General features: G+C 34.9%; 1 protein-coding gene across 2 annotated transcripts in view; it reads left to right on the top strand.

The window, feature by feature from the left end:
- ARHGAP5 (Rho GTPase activating protein 5) overlaps positions 1 to 23318 on the top strand; it is a 46224-nt gene that overhangs the window by 18853 nt on the left and 4053 nt on the right. For both annotated transcript variants that reach the window (XM_065636168.1, XM_065636169.1), the window contains exons 4-7: positions 6103 to 6250; positions 18598 to 18675; positions 19616 to 19747; positions 21443 to 21548. In XM_065636168.1, coding sequence (XP_065492240.1) covers positions 6103 to 6250; positions 18598 to 18675; positions 19616 to 19747; positions 21443 to 21548 — 464 coding nt within the window. The remainder of the gene's footprint in view (positions 1 to 6102; positions 6251 to 18597; positions 18676 to 19615; positions 19748 to 21442; positions 21549 to 23318) is intronic.

Raw genomic sequence — 23318 nt, 5'->3', positions numbered from 1 at the left:
ATTATTATTATTGCTACATTAAGTAATTGCAAGTTGGTTTTGACTGTTCTCTTAATGTAGTAATTCCCTATACAGCAGGAAGCCTGCCTGGTCTGGAAACCTTTAGCTGTTCCATATAGTTACAATTAATACCCTTATTATTTATCTTTACTATGGAATTGATGAGTATTAAAAATTTACCCATCTAATTTAGAGCTCTTTGTGAACACTTTGAGATGTGTGGAGTGTCTAATTTAGGCTGTATTTTTTTCCTCCTATAAAGTATAGTTGTTTTAGTTTTTATTTTCCAGAGTACCTCAAGGACAGCAAGTATCCTGAGTAGATTCCTGAAAAGAGAAAGGCAGAGCCTCATCTTGAAATAAATTCTACAGGCTTCTTGCCTAGTTACAGAAGAATTATTTTGTTAATACATTTGTAAAAGTAGGAATAAGATTAGTATGAGCATCTTTCATTTTTTTGTATGGAAGAAATTATTTGAAGTACTTCTGAAAACAAATCCTAAGTACAGAGATCTTGTAAACAATATAGTAAACTAACTGACCAGTGATAATTCTTTGATATGCCATTGTTAAAAGTTATTAAATCTGAAAAAGTTCTTTGACCAATAGTCAATAATTATTCGAGGTCTGATTTTTTTTTTTTTGAGTGATTGGAGTTAACAGCTGTATTGTTAAATTAAATCTGAAAAACAGTGCTTTAAACATTAAAACCTTGTTCGCAAGCAACATTTGTTGCTTCCAAAGAAGATTGTGATTTGTATTCTGTTTTCGTGGATACCAAGACAATTGTAAGGTGCCTTTTAATTTAAATTAATCTGAAAACTTGTCTCAGTATTTCAGCAAGAAAAATACACTAGCACCTAGATGAATTCTTGTGTATCGTAGTCTGACTTGTTTCAGAATATAAGTAGTACAGGTTTGACATCTATTTTGCTATGTTTAAACTTGTTTGCTTTTATTGTAATTTCAAAACTATATGAAATTTTATGTTGAAACTGTTACTGAAATACTGTCACTAACTGTATACCCCATGTGTGTTGATCTCAGTTTTAATAATAGTGTGGTAACTGACAGGTGGGAGATTGGCTCATATTTTTTCAGCTATTCTTGTATAAATTCAATGGCTGACTTAACAAAGTACTGTCTACTTCAGACTGGAATGTGCAGTGATTTTTTTTTTTAATTTATTTTTTTTTTGTTTGGTCCTCCTGAGGACTCTAGGAAATATCAGAATCTGTACTTTTTTTTCCATCTGTTCAAATTTATCACTCTTATAATGTGTATTTGGAACCATATGCCTTCTTGAGCCTCTGTAGTTTAAAACTCAGTGTAACAAGCTGGAACTCCCAAAATGGCAGAAGGCATAAAGGGAAGAAAGAGAGACCATGTTAGGGACCATCATCTGCATTATTCATACATTGTATAGTTTCTGATGAGCTAACCATGAATTAGAGATTACAAATACTTTATTAAGCTTATAAAATGAATGCTGTTCATGGTACATGGTTTTATGAAGTATTTTAATAGTCCTGAAAATATTGACTTTGCCCTCCGTGACCCCAGGCCTGACTGCAAATGGAGTGGGCAGAAAATTTCCTTTGTATTAAAAGTAGTAGTGAAGCGTGAGGGAAGTAGAGAAGTGGCTGAATTTTCCCTTTGCTAAATGAATTATGATGGTAGTTCTGGTGGGATGAAAGTGAGAGGAAAAGAAGGGGAGCCCCTCTTCAACAGAGAGGACGTGCTAGAATAAGCAGCCCATCCATAAAGAGCTTTGATAGATAGGTTTGGGCAGGGGTTTTTTGTTGGTTTTGTGTTTGTTTGTGGTTTGTGTTTTTTTTTTTTTTTTTTTTAAAGTTAATTTTAAAAGCTTATATAAGTGCATTGTACTCTCAAAACTCAGAGCTGGCTGAAGTCTCAGCCTAGTTTCTCTCTGGAAGATGAATGCTGCTTAGCTCATTCTCTGGCACATGCAGTCAAGAGGGTTCATCTTTCATATACTTTAAATCTACATTTTCACGGGTTTGTGCTTTTTAGAATAATATTTCTAGTTTTGAAATCAAGACTTGGATACTGTGCTGTGCTAGAATACATGTTTTCACATTTACCTTTTATTAAGAGGACTTCAGCTGATTTTTGCAACACATGTTTTGGTGATTAAAGTACTGTAATTAAAGCAGTATTGCAGGTAAATGCTTTTGGTATCAGCAATACAAGGGAAGTTTGGGATTCTCAAGAGTTAAAATACTTTACTGCCAAAATATATAAGGATCAGCTGGAGGTTTGGCATTAACCTCTGTTAGGGTATGAAGAGAAGTTGTCCTTGGCAAGAAGCAAGTGGTGAAACCTATGCTGAAAGCTCAGCATTAGTGCAGCAATTAATTATTTAAAACAAACAACAACAACAAAACAAACAGACACCCCCTGCCCCCCTCCACCTTGCAAATCAGATTTGTATGAGAACAAAGGATTTCAGCTTTATGGTGTTGAGCTTGTGTTTTAATTACTAACATGAAGCACTGGTATGTGCAACAATGAGCTTCTTGCTAGGATTAACTAACAAAACTTTTGTGCTGTTTTTTGTCTTCTCTAACATGGTGTCTGTTATTCCTTTTTATGAAGATGTAGAAGCAGCATAGAAAGTTGTCTTTCGCTGTGCCTAGATTAGTGCTCACTGCACACAGGATTAGGTGGCTGCTGTATTGTGGGTAGTAGATGTATTGGGCAGAACTATGAAACTAAAAATAGCTGTGGTAAAATCATAATCTCTCTGCCAATATCTAGGAATTTAGAAAAATGCTTCTTTTTCAGGTGCTGTTTAAATAAATTAATAACTTAAAGTTTAACAGTGTTTTTGTTTAAATATTGTTTCATTGAAGAACTATTAAAAGTTAATTTTACAGGAAAAAATATATGATATTAATTATCTTGACTAGCAGATTTTAAAGTTCCATGCTATGATTGAATGGATCACAAAAAGCTACTATTTTCTCAGAGTGGGTAACAGGGATTTAAAAAAAGCTTTCACTAAAGCTTATTTTTGTTACACATAAGACCTATTTTTTTTTTTTTTCCTGAAGTCAGTTGATCTTTTGACAAAGATCACGTCTTTTTCACAGTAACATGCCTTTTCATTCAGAACAAGTTTTCCGCTTAAGAAGTCTAGACATGCAACTTAAGGAAAGTATGGAAGTCTGAAATCAGGAGATAACATAGTGCTTTTTTAATACCTTAAGGTTTCATTGTTAATTTGCAGAAGTACTTTTTTGTGAAGATAGTGTTATTTCCAGGAAGATTTGATCTGTCATTGGAGAGATATTTTAATAAATACTGGACAGGAGACAGACAATACATAATGATACATAATGGGAAATAGCTGATAGAATTATTATTGTTACTTTGTCTGCCTTTTGAAATCCTAATTTCATGTTTATGGAATAGCCATGCAACCATTGTCTCTTATCCTACTCCTAGATCAGTTTGAAAAGGACTTCGGGGTGTTGCTTTTTTTTTTTTTAATTATTTTTTTCTTTATTCTTTTATTCTTCTTTAAATTCTTTAGACAATTTTTAACTTTCCCAATTGGAGATTAAACTGATTGTTCCAGGTGGACATCTCAGCTAAGAAACATTTCTGCATTTTTTAGTGTATAATGTAATACTTGATATCTCAGTTCCTTACAACCATTCTTCTAAACATAGGACAATTATTAGAGAAAAACTTTTTTTTATTCTTGCTTTGTAGACATATTTGATATTTCATACTACTTCCAGGTATTCTACACAGATAATAATATTCATTACTATTATAATTGTCATAAAAATCTGTAAAATCCTAGTTTATTATTCCATTAACTAGATTGCTTTCCACTCACACCAACAAAGTTTGTTTATATTTAATTATGTTATGCTAATATTATGTCTTAATCAAAGAGACACACAGAGAGTTTTTCTGTCTGCTGGGTCTGAAATACAGAGTCTGAGTGTTACTCCATTCTAAGATGGTGGGGATGTGCACTGAACACCGTGGAAAAAAAATAATTTCAGTTTGGTTTTGCTTTTTTCATTGCATTAGTCTACGCATCTCTAAAGTGATCTTTCATTTAACATTTGACAGAAATGTTTTCACTAAGTTTTACATGTACTTTAGCTTCAGGTAGGCCCTTTCAGCTGCTGCTCATCCGAACTGGATACATTTATTACCTAAATAAATATGACTTTGCCACTGAAGAGAAAGTGGTGGATGAATTAGCTTGAGTACTGGGGGCTTCAAAGCAGGGGATTGTTGCAGTGAGAAGGAAGTTTCTAATCTGAAGGCACATACTGGTTGAACCATTGATATCTTATCTAGGATGAATAAAAGTTATGCAAAGAGTTGACAGTTGAAAAGAATGCTTTTAGATATTGTCTGCTTTAGCCATGAAAATTTATCTTAAAATTTTGTCCTAAGTTGTTAGGTTTTTTTCTCTAAACTTTTTATTAAATTTTCAGTTAATGTAAAACATAGGGAGAAAGTAATTGCTGGAGGGCAATTTCTTTTTAATGTTTTGAAAAACTCTAGTAAATGTTCCTTCCTTATAAATGAAAAGTGCCAAACATTTTATAGAAATCCTAAATTTGAAAGATAAGCCTAATTTTTTGTTAGTCTTCTGTTACTGTGGTCAATCACACATACTCTGCTGCCGATTTCAAGAAGCACAAGCTGTCTTACAAAGACATTCCTCATCAAAAGCCTTACTTGTTTAATTAGGTTATTAAAAATCTTGATTAAGAGATGTTTTTATCAAGTGTTGGAGAAGTTCCACAGGTGCTGTAGGGTGATGGTTGGAGAAATGTTCTTCAGGCTGTAGTTTCCACTGTCCCCCATGGAGTTAAACTTAATCTCATTAGTTCTTAGTGGGCAGGTCAATCATGAATATGTACCTTGCTAACTTGAAGTTCTAGGTTGTCTGTAAGTACTGATTAAGTAAATTTGATGGTACAAAAGTCTAGAAGTTAACCTGTTGGGTTTTTTTTACACAAAGAGATTGAAATTCAAGACATTTCTAGATATAAAACATAGAAATGAGACATGTTGTGTCTTATTGAGGTGTAGTCTTATTATAAATAGTAAAATTGTAGAAACCTTGTTATTACATTTAAATCTGGCTCTTGTGCTTTTTGTTTTTCTTTTATTTTGTGCTATTAGATGTTGACTGAAGAACTTGTGTACGAAAATGTAACTTCTTTTAACTTCTTACTGTATTAAAATTTAAAGATAAAATGCTAGATTTTAATGGCAATGTTCATTCAGTTTCTACATTCAGTTGCTTCTGTATAGCCAATTGACCACTTTAAATGTCCATCTCTGAATATTTTGATCAACATTCAGAGATGAAGCATGGTATCTGATACAATATAATTCTTGTAATCACTCAAAGGTGATTTATCAGTTGGACTGATAAATTCCCTATCAGGAAAAACAGAAGAAAAAAAGCAAGCAAGAAAACCCCATGTGAAACTCATCATCTTATTAGATTTGGTTGGGTGCAAACCTCCTTTTGGCTGAAATCCTGTGCTTGTAACAAAGCCATCATGCTTAATAGGAGCACTTGCAACTCTAACTCTGAAATTGGTTGCTGTACATTCTGCATCAGGTTTCTAGAATAGTTGCAGTATACAAGATTGTTTAGTTTCTTTAATGAGACACATAGAGAAGACACCTTTTTTGTGATATGGCACTTCACAATCTTATCCTAAAAATTTCTGTAGAGGTGTGGTTCAAATGTGATTCATGTAGATTCCTTTCTGAATGTTGCTGAAAGTCAGTACATAAAGACTTGTCATAACAGTCTGAACAAGTAGTGTGTTTATTTTTGTTCCTGTAGTATTTCAATTAGTGGTGCATTGAGTCATTCCTAATGTGATTGAAAAATGACCAGATGTATTAGAAGTTGAATGTTTTTTATCTAATATATGGTATTTTGAAAGTACACTTATTCAGTTTGTCATAGAGGAATTTTAAAGTCTGATGAATGTATGATCTGTTTGTTTATAGTGAATGGTTGCAATATGAGTTAGTTGAAATATTACTTGATTATTATTTAAATAACTCTGTTTTGTTGTAGCCGAAAAAGAAAACTAAGACATTCAATCCTCCAATCCGTAGAAACTGGGAGAGTAATTACTTTGGGATGCCCCTACAGGATCTGGTTACGCCTGAGAAACCGATACCTCTATTCGTTGAAAAATGTGTGCAATTCATTGAAGATACAGGTAAAATAGGAGTTTTAAAGTACTTTTAGAATTTTATTCTAGAAATAAATTTTGGGAAAAGCACATTTCAAAAGTATAATATGTCCTCTAAATTATATGCTTAGTGTGTGGTGGTCTTTATTTACACAAATATTTAATTTATTTTTGACAGACATTTGAAGTTAAACATTTATTTCCTGTAATTTAAAGAACTGATCTTACTTTCTACTGCCAAATGACTTTTAACTCAATGACATTCCAGTCTTACGTGTCTGACTTGCCACTATTTTACTTCGTATATTAGAAAGCTCTGAAATCTGCTTTTTCCAATTGCAGAAAACAGGTACTGGGTATGGCTTATTTAGTAAGCTTGCTTTATTTTGCTGGTAAACCTAGTTTTTCATTTTAACTTGTTACAGAGATGGAAACATTTATTTTCTAAATACTGTGTAATTCTATGTGAAAAATGTTAAGCAACTTGTTTAACTTGCAGATTTCCAGTTTAGGTAAAATATTAACATATATGTGTTTGCATTAGGGTGAAATTTCACAGTATGGTTTTCATCTCCTTTTTCCCTGGCTCCCTAGTTGTGTGTTTGTCCCCTCACTTGCTGCTTTCAGCCTATTTACTGTGTGACCGTGAGGTGAATAGGATGATCTTGCTGGTTCAACAGAAGAGTATGTTTGGGAGTGGGGAGTTTTGAGGCTTGGGAGTGACCTGGGGTTGGGTTTTGTTTGTTTTCTTTTTTTTGTTTGTTTTTAAAGATGGCGAGCATGAGTTTCTGGTTAGTGTGTAGATCTTTCTTGCTCTGGAGTTGCATAAATGCTGTGTTGCTATATTTGAAGCAAATGAGAATGTGAGACTGACTGGAGTTGAAACATGAGCAGGACCATCTTTTGATGGGTGTCTACAGTTTGATATTGTTTCGCTCAAAGTAAAACAGCACTTTTTTCCAACATTTTCTTAGTTCTGTAGTACAATTTTGGCTGTAAGATGACAATAACAGTGTTAACAAGAATAAAACTGTGGGTTTTCTTTCTTGAACTAAAATTCAGTTTTACACTCATCTGTAAGAGTAGTCTTTCCAGAAGAACTACTGCAAGTGGTGAGCCCAATAGCTGTTTTTGAAGGCTTATATACTGTGTTATTGTAATCAGAAAAATCAGGTGAAACCTCAGGCACTGCTCTTTTGAGAGTCACAGATGTCTTTAACCTTCACCTCCTGTTGATTCCTTGCCTAACGGTAGGAGCTGTATTTTCCTCCTTCTTACTTCTGTTTTTCCCACCTCATCCAGGAAAAATGGGGAAGGAGGAAAAAGGGCAAGGAGTAACAGAGTGGTATAGACAGTTTAATATATATTTTGTTTGCTATCGTATGTAGGAAAAAACAACAATAACACCCCCACCCCCAAAAAACCCCCAAACCAAACCAAACAAACAAAAAACCCATCAAAAAACCAAAACCAAAACACCATAATTTTTATGGGTGACTGTCTAGATTTGTCGTCTTTAAAAATGGACACATACAGGTACTATGTATAGATATACAAAACAGACATTCACCAGTAATGAAGACTGAAGGACTTTTTGAAGAATTTGTAGAATCTAGAAGTAATATCTTAAATTTGAGCATGTTGAACTTAGTAAGAATACTCTCAATAAAGCCAGATGTAAAGAAAATTGTATTTGCTTGAACGTAATGTTGTCTGATATGTTACCTTTGTGGTAGACTTTGTAAAGTCTAGTATTTCTCCCAAGCGATTTTTACCAGCTTATGGGATGAGAGAGACAAGTATAATAGTGGGAACATGATTCTTTATCTTTTTTTCCTCATAGTCATCAAATAACTCAAGCACCCAGAAGATTTAACAGGTTTTTTTTCTCCCCTAATAACCTGTCTTTGAAGGATAAGATGCTTAGTTAAGCTGCTGATGTGTTCAAAATGTGAGGGGGTCCTCAAAAGTTGTGGCTCAGGAGGTGCTGCTTTTCCTTTAGCCAGTCCAGTATATATTAGTTCATCCTGGGATGCTGCTGTGCAGCTACTGAAAGCTGGAAAATTTTAATCCTAGCCATATATGTAAGCTGGACAAATGTACCATCTGCATGCTTTGTTTGTGGCTGTGAAGACAGTCGTTCTGCTGTTTCTGTTAAGCACTTGGTGAGGAGAGAACAAAACCTCTGCTTTTGGTCCGCATTACAATTTTCGTTCTCTTACTCTGGATTCTAGCTTTGGTTGTTCTTTTCAACCTCCATATTTGGCTGTGGGAGTTTTATTTTTATACTGGGTTAATATTCTGTAGGTATTTGAGTTTCAAGCAGTGTTCTGGCAGAATGTATTTGTTGCCTTTGAGAGAGGCAACTTGTATTGCCCTCAAATCCTGTACTGAGATAGACTCACCTCACTGACTTTGGGACTCTCTGATAGAAAATTCTGCAAATACGGTTTTGGAGATGATCAGTCTGCTGAAGGCAAGTCAGGATCTATTGGTTTCAGGCTGGAGTCCACAATGGTACCATTCGTATTTGATAAATCTGTCTCTTAGCAAGTCAGCCTGCTGTTGGTACTGAGTGGAATACCAATGTTCAATATTGTTGTCTTTTTAATCAAGAAATGCAGTATTTTCCTACACTTTATGAAGGAGGCTAATCAATCTAGTTCTCTTACAGGGGACATATTTGTGTAGATTTTCTTTTTAAGGTACTTTCATGGAATTCAGCTCCTTCCCTTTGTATTACCACATATAATTTGCATTGTGACTGAATTGCAGGTTTTTTGTGAAGATATTATTAATCTCAAATTGAAGGCCTAATCTTAATTTTTAATGTTCCCTATCTCTGCCTTATGAAATTATACAAGACGATGCTTTTATATCTGCTCATCTAAATTGTGACCAAGGCTAAGAAATACACAGTATGAAAAACAGTTTTCCGTGCTTTGTTTTGGATACTTAGATGAGAAGATAATATCAGAAAGTGTCTTTGAAGATTCTTGCTCCACCACAAACTTTTAAGAATTGAGCACATTCAGATTTTTGTTTTACCACACTGTTCTGGAATATCCTCACCAAAAAAAAGTGTGCATCAGTACAAGAGGGACAATATGGAAAAATTAAACTAAATCCAGGAGCTGAAAAGTTCTAGCCTTTTATAAATCAATAGAATTTTTCTTTTGCAGCAGACATATGGATCCCATCAGGGTAAAGTGAGATATGGTTGTGATAAGGGATCCTAAGCCAGGGCCTACAGATGTAGATATTTTCTGTGTGTTTCTGTTTAATTTGATATTTTCCAGCAAGAAGTTTTATTCTGAACTGGTTTAGCTTTATGGAGTCAACTAATTTCTGTTTTTGAAAGGTAACCAAGGGCTTGAATCCCTTTGGAATCTTTTTGATAGTACTCAAGGTAGGAACTGAGGAAGCAAAGTGGTTAATACTTGAGCAGTTCTAAACCTAGTAAACAGTAAGTGTGTTATCAGAACCTGCATTTTGGAAACAGTGTGTAGTGTTGCTGATACTAGTAGTACCAAATAGTAATAGCACATAATACTTTGTCTTGTCGGGACCTATTGGTTAAAAAAAAAATGTGAGATTATCTTAAATTTAATAATACTGTCACTTCTGGATAAGGCACAAGGAAAGCTTGGCTAAATATCATAAGCAAACTTTGCTTGTGTATTCACACATTGTCCATGATTATAGGAAGACCTTTTCTCTATCCAAGCTTTTAGTTTTTTAATTCTTTGTAATTATAGCAGGATGAGTAATCCTTTGGTTGGTTATCGTAGCTCTTTCTTGTTGGTTCATTGAACAAGATGATCAAAAGACTTTTAATCTCTCAGGTAAGTAACTCGATAATGGTGAGCTGTGAAGTTTTCCATTAAACGCTTTGGTATAAATGTATCATGTTTTCAGGAAAACTATAGAGATATTGTGTTCTTATCTGTAACCTTTTACAGACTGTATAAACACTTTTTATCATTAGTGACATAGCATAATATATAAGCTGCTGGTGTTTCTATGCTTTTACCTCTGTCACATTCTTGGCAAATCAGTATGTAACTTGCTCTTGAGGACAGCTACTTAGTTTGACTTTTTGACATTGGTAGTTCTTTTGAGTTATGGGTTTCCAAAAGATTTTGATGATACAGTTATTCTGGTGTATTTTGTTGCTTTCTTTTAATGGACTGAATAGAAGGTCATTTTGTTACATCACTTGAACTTTTAAAATGTATTGGTTTTCTGGAAACTAAATATATGGAAGTGTATTTAACAGGGAAACTAGATTTATGGAAATGTATTTAGCAGAGAAACTAGAGTTCAGTTTTGATTTTTAAGAACAATTTAGTGGCTGTATTTGCATAGAAGTAATAGTGCTATTATAAGATGTGCTAGGAAAAAGAAAGAATTTTAAAAACAAATCTATCTGATGTAGACTATGACTTTTTTAGTACAACTCATTTTTTCTAAATGTAGGCAGGAGAATTGAGATAATTTTTTAAGCTAAACTGTATTAATACCATGAATTCTGTGTTTCTTTAAGAATTATCATGTAGAGAGTAAGGAGGATATTCTGATAGTTTGAGAGAGAGGAATGTGGATTTCTGAAGGCTAATTTAATGTTTAACTTCAGCGAAATGTTGGTATGATTTGAATTTTATGTTGCAATACCGTGTAAAAATATCTATTGAATGTCTAATTTTTAAATGTAAAAGGTTTACGTTTCTGTAGCTGAAGTGTTTTGTTAGTAACATTTTTATGCTGTTTTACGTGCCAGCAATATAAGTTCAAGTATTGTTTGTGTGTTGTTGATTATTTTTGACTTTCTCAAACTTACAGTAATTTGGGAAAAAATTGCTCATGCTAACTGGCAGTATTAGCATACGAGATTTGAAAAATATTTTAGTATTCTTTTAATTGGTGTTATGGATTTATTTTCTGTATGCATTGTTATGCCTACAAACTTTGGTATAAATTACATCTCATTCTGTTTACCAAGGAAGGAGGCATCAAAATAATATTATGAATACTAGCACAGTTTTGCTATTTAATAAATTTAGCGGTTGATTATATTCAACTCTGCTGTTAACATCATTATTTTAATACGTTTTTTCTTCAGGCTTTCAAATAATGAAAAAAAAATCTTTGTAGAATGTTGATATACATGGGCTTCTTAGATTAGAAATTTTAGATTATGTACTTCATAGAAAATGGATAGCATTAATATAGTGTTAATTCTACATGAAACAATTGAGGAAAGAGAAGCTTATTAAAATAATATGTGTTTTAATAATTTAGTTACTTAATTTGTGTGACACAAGGAGTGGTATTAAGAAAAAAGAATGAATTTGACAAAGCCACATCTCATTTAATGTCTCGCATGGTCTCTGTGGAGAGCTATAGGTGAAATTAAAAATTGTTTACTCGGTATATGTACAATAATTACTGGGTTTTATATTTATACCTTTTTGTAATGCTGTTAAGTTTACCATTTTGGATGTAATTCGAGTGATAGAATATTGCCTTCTGTGAATTTCCTTCTCACCTAAGTTATACCCAGATCTTTTACACCAAATCTGCAATGAGGCCAGATGTTGCCATTGAAAGTAAAGATAGTGCAAAGTTTGTTTCCAGAGAATGAGGATTGTGTAGAAGTAGGCAAAGGAAATGAGTCAGCAGCACAACTTGAAGTAAAAAGGCTGGTAAATAATTGAAAGACATTCATCGTGGCTGCAAAATCCAGAAATTCAAGATGGATTATCTCCCCTTTTATTCAAAGGGCTTGGGAGAGCTAGAGGCTTTTAGGAGTCTGTTCTGTTGGACAGAGAGAACAGGTGGGGACAAGAGTGGCTATCCCACTCGGCCTGGTGTATGATACCTGGCAGTCTCAGCATAGTTTCATAAGAAACAGTGTAACAGCCAGTAAGATCCACTTCTGCCACTTTTCATTTTGAAGGCTCGGCAGAGGTCTCTGAATCAGTGGAGTTCACTGTCTTGGAAAGCTCCATCAGCAAAAATGGACAAGGTCCTGCTTTTTAACATTATAGCTGGTGAGTTCAGGGTCAAATACGTGTCAAAACAAGTGCAAGGCAGGGAGCAGGACTATGCAGCTAGGAGCAGTGAAAGGACAGAAACAGTGATTGAGGTGACAGGGAGTTAGACCATCTTTTTCAGTCATAATGATCAGTTGACTCAACTGCACATGATGCTGTATGTTTAGCAAAAAATGTGTAGGCCATGATTCTGTTGCTTTTGATTCTGGATAGATACAGTAACAATAGACATAACTAGCCCTACCATACATTTTGTACCTTCATCAAGTTTGTGACTGATCCTAGAGTGGGTGGTGTGGTTAATATATTCAGGCCCAGGACTTCTGTTCAGGGGAATGTAGACAAGCTGGAGGAATGGGACAACAGGAGCCTTATGGAATTCAGTGAGGACAAACACCAAGTCCTGCAAGTAGAATTGCAAGGACTGAACCCCTGCAGTGGTACATGCTGAGGACTTGTCTGGCTGGATTAGCAACGCTGCTGAAAAGGATTTGGGGGTTGTGGTGAAGAATAGGCTAAGCAGGAGTCAGTAGTGCGTCCTCCCAACAATGCCTTTTGTATTACTGTCCCAACAGAAGGGTAGACACTAAAGCAGCAGAAGTGATTGTTTTTACTTGTTAAACCTCTTCTGAAATACTACAAGAAGGGTGTTGACAAACTTCTTTGAGTCTAGCAGAAGAGTCAGGCTGGAGCTCCTGGCCTTTGGGTTTGTTCAGCTTGGAGAGGGAAAGGGTGACGAGATGTGAGGAGGTTACTGAGAAGGTGCAGCCAGTCTAAAGTACTGAAGTATAAGGCAGGAGGATTAGAGACAGTGATCATTAAGATATGATGTTCCAACTAGAAAGAAAGGAAAAACTCTTGCACTGAGGATTATTTAAGCACTAGTTCAGGTTGCCCAAAGAGACTGTGGGCGCTCTATCCTTGCAGGTATTAAAGATCAGATTCAGATAAGCAACCCAATCTGAATTCAGCCTTGACCCATGTTTGAGCAGGAAGTTGGACTAGATGACCTCCTGAGGATCCTCTCTCTGATCACTTCAAATTTGGCATAAAATAGGCTTCTTCAGTATTTACAAAACTGTACAGCAGTTTGTGTTTTGCAACTTTGGCATTAATCAACAAGGAGGAAACCCTGTCCAAACTTGAGAGGAGGGAAAAACAGGCATCAGTTTTTTTCTCCTAATGGAAGACTGACTACCAGACGGATGGAAGAGGAGCACGTGAATTAATTTATTAGTGTGTGAGAATCACTGGAAGCTGTAAACAAATATGTTTTGAAATATTCATAAACATGTTGTGCACTTGAGCTGTATTGCTAATTAAGGTATCTCTTCAAAGGAAACATCATGGAAATTATGTAAAGATTTCCTAAACAATGCAGATAGGACCGAGATGTCAATATCTTTTGCAGAGTACTTATGGTACTTATGCCGATCCTCTTATTCCCCTAGTTTTCTCAAGGCCTGAAGTGACCAAACAGCTAACATGCCTGGAAAATTAGAGTATCTTCAGATGTTATGCATTTTTAAGGAAGTAAAGAATGCACCTACCTTTGCCTAGGCATATTTGTCGTGTCATAATAATTGAAGTCTTTTATTCTTTTTTGAAAGGAACAGGGCATGAAATATGTGATTGAGTGACACTTCAGAAAATGATTGAGAGCTTGTTTAATAATTGGTTAATGTAAATTATAGAAATGTTAATTCAGTGTTGGATGACAGCTTTCTTTGTTTTGAGTCTTTCTAAACATGCTGCTTATTTTCTTACACATTTTATTGAACATTTCAATATTCTATACAGTTTTTTATTACAAGAAGCGGTAAGACACTTATTTTTGGTTCTGGTTTTCAGCGTGTGAATTGAATGTCATGGATATTTAAATGCCAGTGTTGATATGCACAGATAAGAATGCATTAAATGTAGAATTTTTAAATGTATTTTATTTCAGTAAATTTAGTGCTAGACTCTTCTTACTTGAAAAGAGTTTGGATTCTTTGCACTGTAATTACATATATTCTAGGTGTATGTAGAAATTACAATTCTGGATCAGTAAGGTAGTGGTTCCTATAGTCTCATGTAGTCTGGGTAGCACAGGGGTTGAGAAGAGGTACACCAGGTCAATTTATGGAATAAAATGATAGAATGATATAGATAATGAGATTTATGAAGTGTGGAAATGATAGTCTTAGCTATTGTAGTGGAGAATGATTCCTGAAAAGTTTGGTCACTGTAGGGGAAGGATTTAAACTGGGGAGAGACAGACTTGCTGTGATTAGGTAGCATGCATTCAGACATGTGGGCAGAACAGTGATAGTGGAACTTGGCTACAGGTGCTGAGTTGGCAGATTCTGTGTGACTTTTCAGGAGGCTAAATATTAGTATTGCTGTTGTCACTCAGGAAAGGCTTTAAAATCATAATGGACAACTGTCTGAAAGCTTCAACTATAGTACTTGCTATCTAGCAAGCAAAAGGAATTAAAAGAATTATGAGAGTGAATGAGATGGGGAAAAATCATGCTATTATGTTATTCCAGGGTACACACACAGTTTGAATATTGGTTACAATTCAGGTCAGTCTGTCTTAGAGTAGAAAAGAATTGGAAAAGATACTGCATGTGACAATAATAGTAACTCTTGGATAAAGAGGAACTGAATTGATTCGTTTAGAACATTTCTGAGGAAGTGAAATGATATAAATTTAGAAAACTGGTTATTGGAAAGAGTAGAGAAGTTACTGCGTCTTGTTAATCAAGAAAAAATTTAATGAAAACTTCAGATACTGAGCATAAGCCCTGTGTGCTTTCATGATATAAATTCTTGCATTACGAAACTGCCTTTTCCACGGGTTGTTGTAAAGACCACAAATAGATGACTTAAAGGGGTTTGGACGAATTAGTGGAGGATCAATGCCCAAGTGGCTATTACAACGCTTTATGCAAAAGCCTGTGTAAGCCACCATCTGCAGGAAGTTGGGAGGATATACCACAGAAAAGTTGCTGTCTTTTTTTTCTCTTACTCTTCCTACCTCTCTCCTCAAGCACATACTACCTACTGGTGTGGAAACTGGATATTGTACCAGGTGGTCTTTGGTCTGCCCTTGTGCTGAAGTTAATATGTTCTATGGTGGAATCGAGAGTTGTGAAATATGTTGGTGCCTAAGAAGGGAAGTGTCCTGCAAACTAATATGCATATAGGTGCAGATCCACCTTGCTTATTTTCTTTGAAATGCTTTGAATCCCATATGAAGTTTCAGGTAGCCAGATGGAACCCTGATCACAACCAGCAGCACAAAATAAGGCTCAAGAAGAGAATTTATTAGGCACTAGGATGTACATTGAGAAAGGAATAGTCTAGACCAGGGGTGTCAAACTCATTTTTACTGGGGGCCACATCAGCCTCACAGTTGCCTTCAAAGGGCCAAATGCAATTTTAGGACTGTATAACTGTAACTACTTCTACATTTATACAGTCCTAAAATTACATTCAGCCCTTTGAAGGTGAAAATGAGTTTGACACCCCTGGTCTAGACAATGGACATGAGCTCTGTCTTTAAGTATGCATAGGCCGTTGTGACCTGAAATGAGGAGGATCTAAGTCTGTAAACCTAAAGGTGTAGTAAAGCTAGCAGGGCAGAGAAACAGATCTGATTGTTCTGAAATATAAATTAAACAGCCATTGTGTCCAGACAGGATATTTTGACAGTTACAACTGGACCAGAAGGGAAGCAGGAGAAGCAAATAGATAAGAATTCTGAAAAAATCAATGGGCTTGCAGATGAAGGACACGAATGTTTAAAAAGCTGTCAAAAAAACCAGGAAAAGTTGCGTGTTCTCTCAGTATGAATATATGTTATAGATATGCAAGAAGTTTAAAAGCTAAATCTAGTAAACTAGAGTGTCCTATACTTGATGAAGATCTTGATGTAACGAGCATTGCAGAGACCTGGTTGGATAGTAAAAAAAAGCAGAGAGAATTGAAACATTACTTAAAAATTATACTTTCAGACTTCTAGTTGTATGTATGCACAAACAGATTAAACTTGTCTCTTTCATGCTGTAGAGAAACAGTGTAGTGACAGTTGACCAACTGTTTCATGAAGTGTAACTTTCTAGAATATACAAGCAAGAAAAATTATTTTTGCTTGAGCAATTTATAAGATGAATTGTGTTTGCTTAATCCAGAATTGCAACACTTAGCGATTTTTGGAAGATGCGTAAATTCAGTAGGCGTCTCCTTGTTTAACCTGAAAATTTTCTGAAGTAAGTTGTCCTTTTGTTTCTCAGAGCTGTACTGGTCTGAGCAAAGAGATGTCTACTACATGATGAAATAGGAAAGAAAAAAAGAAAAAGGCGCAGTAGAGCGTCTCTGTCTCAAATAGTCCAGTTCAACTGTTCAAGGTTTAAATGCTCCTACTAAACAGTGACTGGATCAGACTTCTCATAAAATGCTATTTCAACACATTCAATTCATTTTGTGCAGAAAGAAGTTGAATAGTGTTTGAATAAAACACAGAATACCTTGAGGCTGTGGGGTCTCCAACTGAGAATTCTCCCATACTAAACAAAGAGAATCATGATTCTAGCTTGTTCTTATCTACCAGTGATTTTTTTTTTGGTATTTCTTTATTTACGACTTCTGGAAGATGAATGCAAAGTGTTTCTGTGATAGCATGTAGCACATTCAGGGCATTCTTTTGAAGAAAGGTTTGAAACCCCTTCTGGCTGTGGAAGCCATTGAATCATTGAAACCACTTTTTGCCATGTGCCACCAAATGATACCTCCTGGTGCTTTTTAAGGATGTCAGTGAATGAGGCTCAGCTTTTTTGAAAGGACTGTTCAGGTATATATATTTACAGGAAAAAACTCTTGGCTATGGCTTTGGAAAGCTAAATGGTAGGTATGACAGTTTATTGAAGAGAAGCTTACCAAAATAGCCTTGATGCAGCCAGTAAAGAGACATGTGAGTTGTTGAGGCATTAAGAAGGAAAAATTGAGTTAGAAGAGTTGATATCAAATTAATTGGTATAAATTTCCTAGCAGTATGAAACAGTTAAGTGCTTTCTGTACTTCGAGCGTTGTAGCAGGATTCCTAGTGTTTCTTGGTAACTTTAAAGGCACACTTGGTGACTGTGGTGTGACAGATGAGTTACATATTGCTCTGATAACCTAAAATGCATTCAGTTACTGGGCTGTGACAGTAAAAAGCCAAGAGAGTTCGTAAAGCTCTAAAACTTGTGAGTTTTTAAATAGAACCATGTACTGTTATGGAGATCTAGCATATAGATAATTTTGCACCCATAAAGGTAACTTGGAGAATTATGGAACTATAAACTACTTGTATTCCTTAATGGGTTCTATATTAACAAAGCAAAAGATCTTGAGTAATGGTGTGATTAGCAGGATGGACACTTTTGTTCAGTGAGTGGGCAGAAAAGATAGCAATGTGATAGGAAGCATAATCACTGGAGTGGAGCGAGCAAGTGTGTGTGTAGGTGTGTGCGTGTGTTCATAATAAAGGTGTATTTTTTTAAATGTTGTTTACCTAGAATGGCTGCTGTAATTATGACGACTCTGTAACGCATAGTAAAACAAAGTAATAATGAAAAACTTGGAGAAGCTCTGCTTCCTAATGCTGTTCTCCCTCTCCTCTCTTCCCATCCCCCTTAAAGAAAGACTTGTAAATGATGTGATAATTTACCTCAGGAAAGAAGTGAGGAGAAATGGATGCAAAGTTTATAAAATATAAATGGTAAAAGGGAAAGTATGTTAGAAGGTTAAGTCCTTGTCTCATACAGGAGTGTGTTACACTGTGAAATAAAAAAATCGGGAATCAATTAAAGATGCTTGGTTTTCCTGCAGAGTATTCTGTTAGCGTGTTGTTGCTTGCCATAACAAATTATTAAGCGCAAATTGTGAAGACAGTTTTTAAACATGTAAATTCTGTGGGTAGCAAGCCCCAGAATTGAGATTTTTTAGGGGGATTAAAAAAAAAAACAATGGAAATAACAGCAGTCTTGTAGAGATCAGGAGGAGAACAATTTTGGGTAAATTATTCCACAAATGCCTGCAGTCGGGTTCTTGTTATCTTATAATGTGGTTTCCTCTGACTCATATTAAGTGGAATAGTGGACTCAATAGACAAGTGGTATTTTGTGTTTTGGTAGTCTTATATCACTATAATGGTAAACATGTTACTTTTTAGGCACGTAAGACTTCTGTTCCTACTTTTGGTTTCTGAATTAGTAATTATGACTGGCTCTGTTTTGCTGTATAGTATATACACTTGGTTTTGAATTTTTTTTTTCCTCCCCTTTTAAGGATTATGTACTGAAGGCCTGTACCGTGTTAGTGGGAATAAAACAGATCAAGACAACATTCAGAAACAGTTTGATCAAGGTAATGGCAGATTTTATTCTTGAAAGCTGAAACAGAACTTCAGTTCTCTGTGAATCTATCATAGTGCAATATAAAAGGGTTGCACTTTCAAACTGACTTCCATAGCACTGAGTACTTAATGCTCTGGTAGACCGTATTGGTATAGTCCAGGTTATTACCAATGAAACTGTGTATAAACCAAAGATGAGACAGAATCTTGTTACAGATGGTTTTAAGTGCTGTTAAAATAATTTTTAGGTGGTATTCTAGTGTTTAAAATAGTTTAAATGCAGTCCTAGCTGCTTCTTGTATTAATCCTCAGTCCTAGGCATTAAGACATTCACTTCTCCACTTTATCCCCTCAAAATATAGTACTTTTTAATACTTATTTTATTGAAAGCTCTCTTGAATAATATGGATTGACAATTAAATCTTGATAATAAATTTCTTCAAAGTGCTTGGATATTAATAATGAAACTGAGCCTGTGAAAAATAGTAAAATTCCTCCTAGATGATGAGGAGAATAAATGTACTATTTTTTATGCCTTACTATGCTGTTTCAGATAATCTGAGCATAATACTAGATCTGTCCATGTGTGGTCACTGGTATCTTTTGTTGTCCTTTTTTAAGTTTTCATGTGCTCACATGAACACAATCACATGAATTCTGCAAATTGAAACAGTTTCTAAAAAAATATTGGGGAAACAGATTTTAAAACTTATTATTGGGCAAAAGCGATTAAGCAGAAGCCAGTCAATGCCAAATAGAAAAGCATTTAAGTCTGCATGGAGAATTAGATAACATTTTCTGATTTTCTACTGTTTTCTTATACTGTCAGATTTTCTTCTATTTGATTTCATGTAGGTCAAAGTGGTGGCAGCTCATCCATAGGTTCACCTTTTAGTGCACTTTTAAACAAATGTCGTTTTACTTACATTGCTGTTTCATTTTGTTTTACAGATCATAATATCAGTCTAGAATCTATGGGAGTAACAGTAAATGCAGTGGCTGGGGCTCTGAAAGCTTTTTTTGCAGATCTGCCAGATCCATTAATTCCTTACTCTTTGCATCAAGAGTTGTTAGAAACATCAAGTAAGTAATAAATGATCTTGTCTTCATCTAATGATGTTATGTTGATTCCCCTTATTGCAATTTTTACTTCATTATAAGTTGAAAGGAGTAGCTGCACCGAAATATTTTTTAAATTGCTCATACGTATATTTTTTCTCTCTTCTTTAAAATTAAGAGAAGTATATGATGAACTAAACATAATAAGTTATTTTTTCTAAATAAGTTGTGGCTTACTATGTCTCCTTTTCCTAGAAAATTTAATTGGAGAAATCAACTTTTTTTTTTTTTTTTTTCCATATTGCATTAGTGCTGTGTATGATGAAAGCTCTTGGAACTATTGCAGTTTTTAACAGGGGAAAAACACCTTGAATTCATAAAGTCTTACATTCAAAGTAGACTTTAGAAATCAGGCACATCTATGGCCTTTTGTGGCACTTTGCTTTTAGATGTTTTTCACATTCTTTTTGAAATCCTTATAAGATCAAATGCTTAATTTTGTTTGCCTCACAAACATTTTTCAAGCAGTTCCAAGTCAAATGACTAAATCGTTCTCTTTTTTTAAAGAGTGTCTGTCTTGTATTGGCAGCAAACTGCTTCAGAAAGGCTGCTATGCATTTTTGCAGGATACAGCTGTGACATACAGTATTAATGCTTTTTTGTTCAAAACATGAAAATACTAGTGTAAACCTAATGCTCGGGCCTGGACTTTATTAATATATAGTCCATTAAAAATTAAGTATTTTTGGACAGTATTTGTAGATACCTATTTCTGGTATTTCTGGTGTACTTTTCAGGCAAATTGCTTATTCAATGTTAGGTTTTATTTTTTCTTGAAAGCATATCAGTTAATTTCAGTGAAAACCTGCAATAGCTGGTGGACTTACTGTCTTAAAGTGCCATTAGCACTGCTTTAAATTTCTGTTTGGGCTATATTGGAGCATATTTAACATTGTTTCTATGGTACTAGGGTATATGAAGTTTCTTTTTAGCAGTGGAGTAATAGAGGTAAGCTTCTATTCCTTTTTTCTGCAGTATATTCTGCAGAACGTTTGGTTCTACAATACTTTAGTGATACTTTACACAAGTGTTTTACCAGCAGCATTAGTTGTTTTCTTAAAAAAGTTATATTATTCCATAGTCCTTTCTTACATGTTGCTTATTTCCTCTTTGAAGCATAATTAATATCCCTTGGGGCTGTCAAAATCCTTTAAAAATATATTTAAAATAACTGCACCAGGCTCAATGATATTTTTTTAAATTATTGGAATAACTGATAAGCTTAAGGTATTCTACGTTCATGTGAATGTCTTCCTTCCCCAAAATCGTCATGAAACTTCAGTCTGAATAAATCTTATTGATGTATCTAAGTCATTTTGCAAGCAAAGGAAAATCTAACAAGAAATTACCCTATCACATTGGTAGTTATGATTCTAGAAGCTGACATTGAGCTAATGATGTGATTCTTTCCTGTTAAACATGGATAAATAATTCTGCTTAAATACAGAAAAATATGTTTGCGTTTAGATAGTTACCTCTGTAACAAAAAAGATATTCTATTCAATTCTATAAGCACATAGGAATTTTATCAGATATTTTCTCACTTGATGTTTCTCTGTGGGTATCTGATCTGTACCATTATACTAGGAAAAAGACTTAGGAACACTTTATTGAGTATGTCCTTTTAGATGTATCACAAAATGTCACTTATTTCTGTAGAAATCTCGGATAAGACAGAACGGCTACACGAGTTAAAAGAAATTGTGAAGAAATTCCACCCAGTGAACTATGATGTCTTCAAATACATCATAACACATCTGAACAGGTTTAGTATTTTTTTACTAAAATTTTGTATAAGTTGTAACAATTGCAAAAAAGATTGTTAATAACAATGAATTGACTACTAAAATTGAAAAAATCATGCTGCATTGCTCATCCGTTACTATAAATTTGGAAAATGAAACTAGAAGTTAGAGGTTGATGAGAAAAGGTTTGTATATTTTGTCCTCAGATGCTGTTGCTGTATAAATATTTGGCATGATTGCTACTATAAGGAAGTAGCTATTAAAATTATAGACTGATATGGGTTTTAAGAGACCTGAAAGTCATTTGGCCTAAACCCTTCCCCCAGCCCTTAAAGCTGGACTAGCTTCAAGCAGAATCTAAAACATGGCACCGCAAAACCCCGCTGAATAAGTAAAACGTAGAACAAAGCTGTAAGTAACAATAAATTGGTTACACTTGCTTCCTAAATCTTGCCTCTTGCATGGAAATGTAATGATTTTTCTCTTTAAAAATAATTTCTCTATTTACTAAAATAATCTGATATTAGTAGCTGTATGCTACTTCATAATCTGACCCTTTGTGTGCACAAGTACACGATATTCAGTCATAAAAAACAGGAAGAAAAAGACCAGCTTACTCATGTTTCTTTTTCAGCTAAAATGGGATTATTTTCTGAATTCCATTGAATCAGATTAACTACATTATTAAAAACATGTTTTCTTATGCTCAGACAGAATTTCCCATGTTTACTGTTGCCTGTTGCTTTTTGTCCTGTGACTGGACACCATTCAGACTTCTGAGTCTCAATCCATCTTCTTTACACCCTCCTATCTGATATTTACAAGCAACAATAAGACTTTGTCTGAGCTTTTTCCAGGCAGTCTCAGCTTTCTTAGACTTTCCTCATTTGAGAAATCTCCAGTCTCTTAATGATCTCCGTCTCCCTTAATTGGGGTCGTTCCACTATGTCCATGTGTCTGTTGTGCTGGAGAGCCGAGAGCTGGACCCTGCTCTCTAGACGTGCCCTTTGCAGTGCAGAGTAGAGGGCAAAGCGCAGCTCCCCTCGAGGTGCTGACAGCACTCCTGATGCAGACTAGGATGCCGTGTGCCGCCTTTGCGTGGGGATGTGTTGCTGGCTCACGTTCAGTTTGTTGTCCACCAGGACTTTCAGGTTCTTCTCTCCAGTGGTGCTTTCCAGCCAGACAGTTCTGTACATATACACCGATAAGCTTTTCATGACACTGAAGTTGTTAAATTGTTCCAGACTAATGTGTGCTTTGTGTCTTTGCAAGTATTTGTAACAATCTAATTGGGCATTTAATATGGGAGCAGAAATGAGACCTTTTAATTTACCTGTTTAGTCAACAGAGAGAATGTAGGTGCAGTTTGGAAAAAGTCTTCTCTCTTTCACTGGGTATATGAGAAACTTTAGGATTTAGCCACCTACTTTTACACTCCTCTCCATCACAAATACGACTTGTTAAAGCTTTATAAAGTTATCCATTTTCCTTTACAGGGAAATGGATCAATTTTTCTATTGCAGTCTTGCCAAATACAAATTCAGCCCTAAAACAGATGAAATCATATCAATTGATACAATTAATCCGTGTATTTACATATTACAAATTGCAAGATATGTTTCATGTATCTGAAGTAAAACAAAACATCTCAGACTTGACACAGTTATTAGTCACCTGAACTGTTTCAGTAGTTCTTTTCTTGTCACTTGGATTGAGTTGCAGAGTGGCAGTCTCTGAATTGGCAGAAGTCTTCAGCTGGTCACCTGTTTGCATAACACAGCTGAATGTAC

This window comes from Caloenas nicobarica, chromosome 5, assembly GCF_036013445.1.
Source record: "Caloenas nicobarica isolate bCalNic1 chromosome 5, bCalNic1.hap1, whole genome shotgun sequence".
Taxonomy (NCBI): domain Eukaryota; kingdom Metazoa; phylum Chordata; class Aves; order Columbiformes; family Columbidae; genus Caloenas; species Caloenas nicobarica.
Note: the sequence above shows the minus strand (reverse complement) of the source record. Positions and strands in the feature narration are given on the sequence as shown.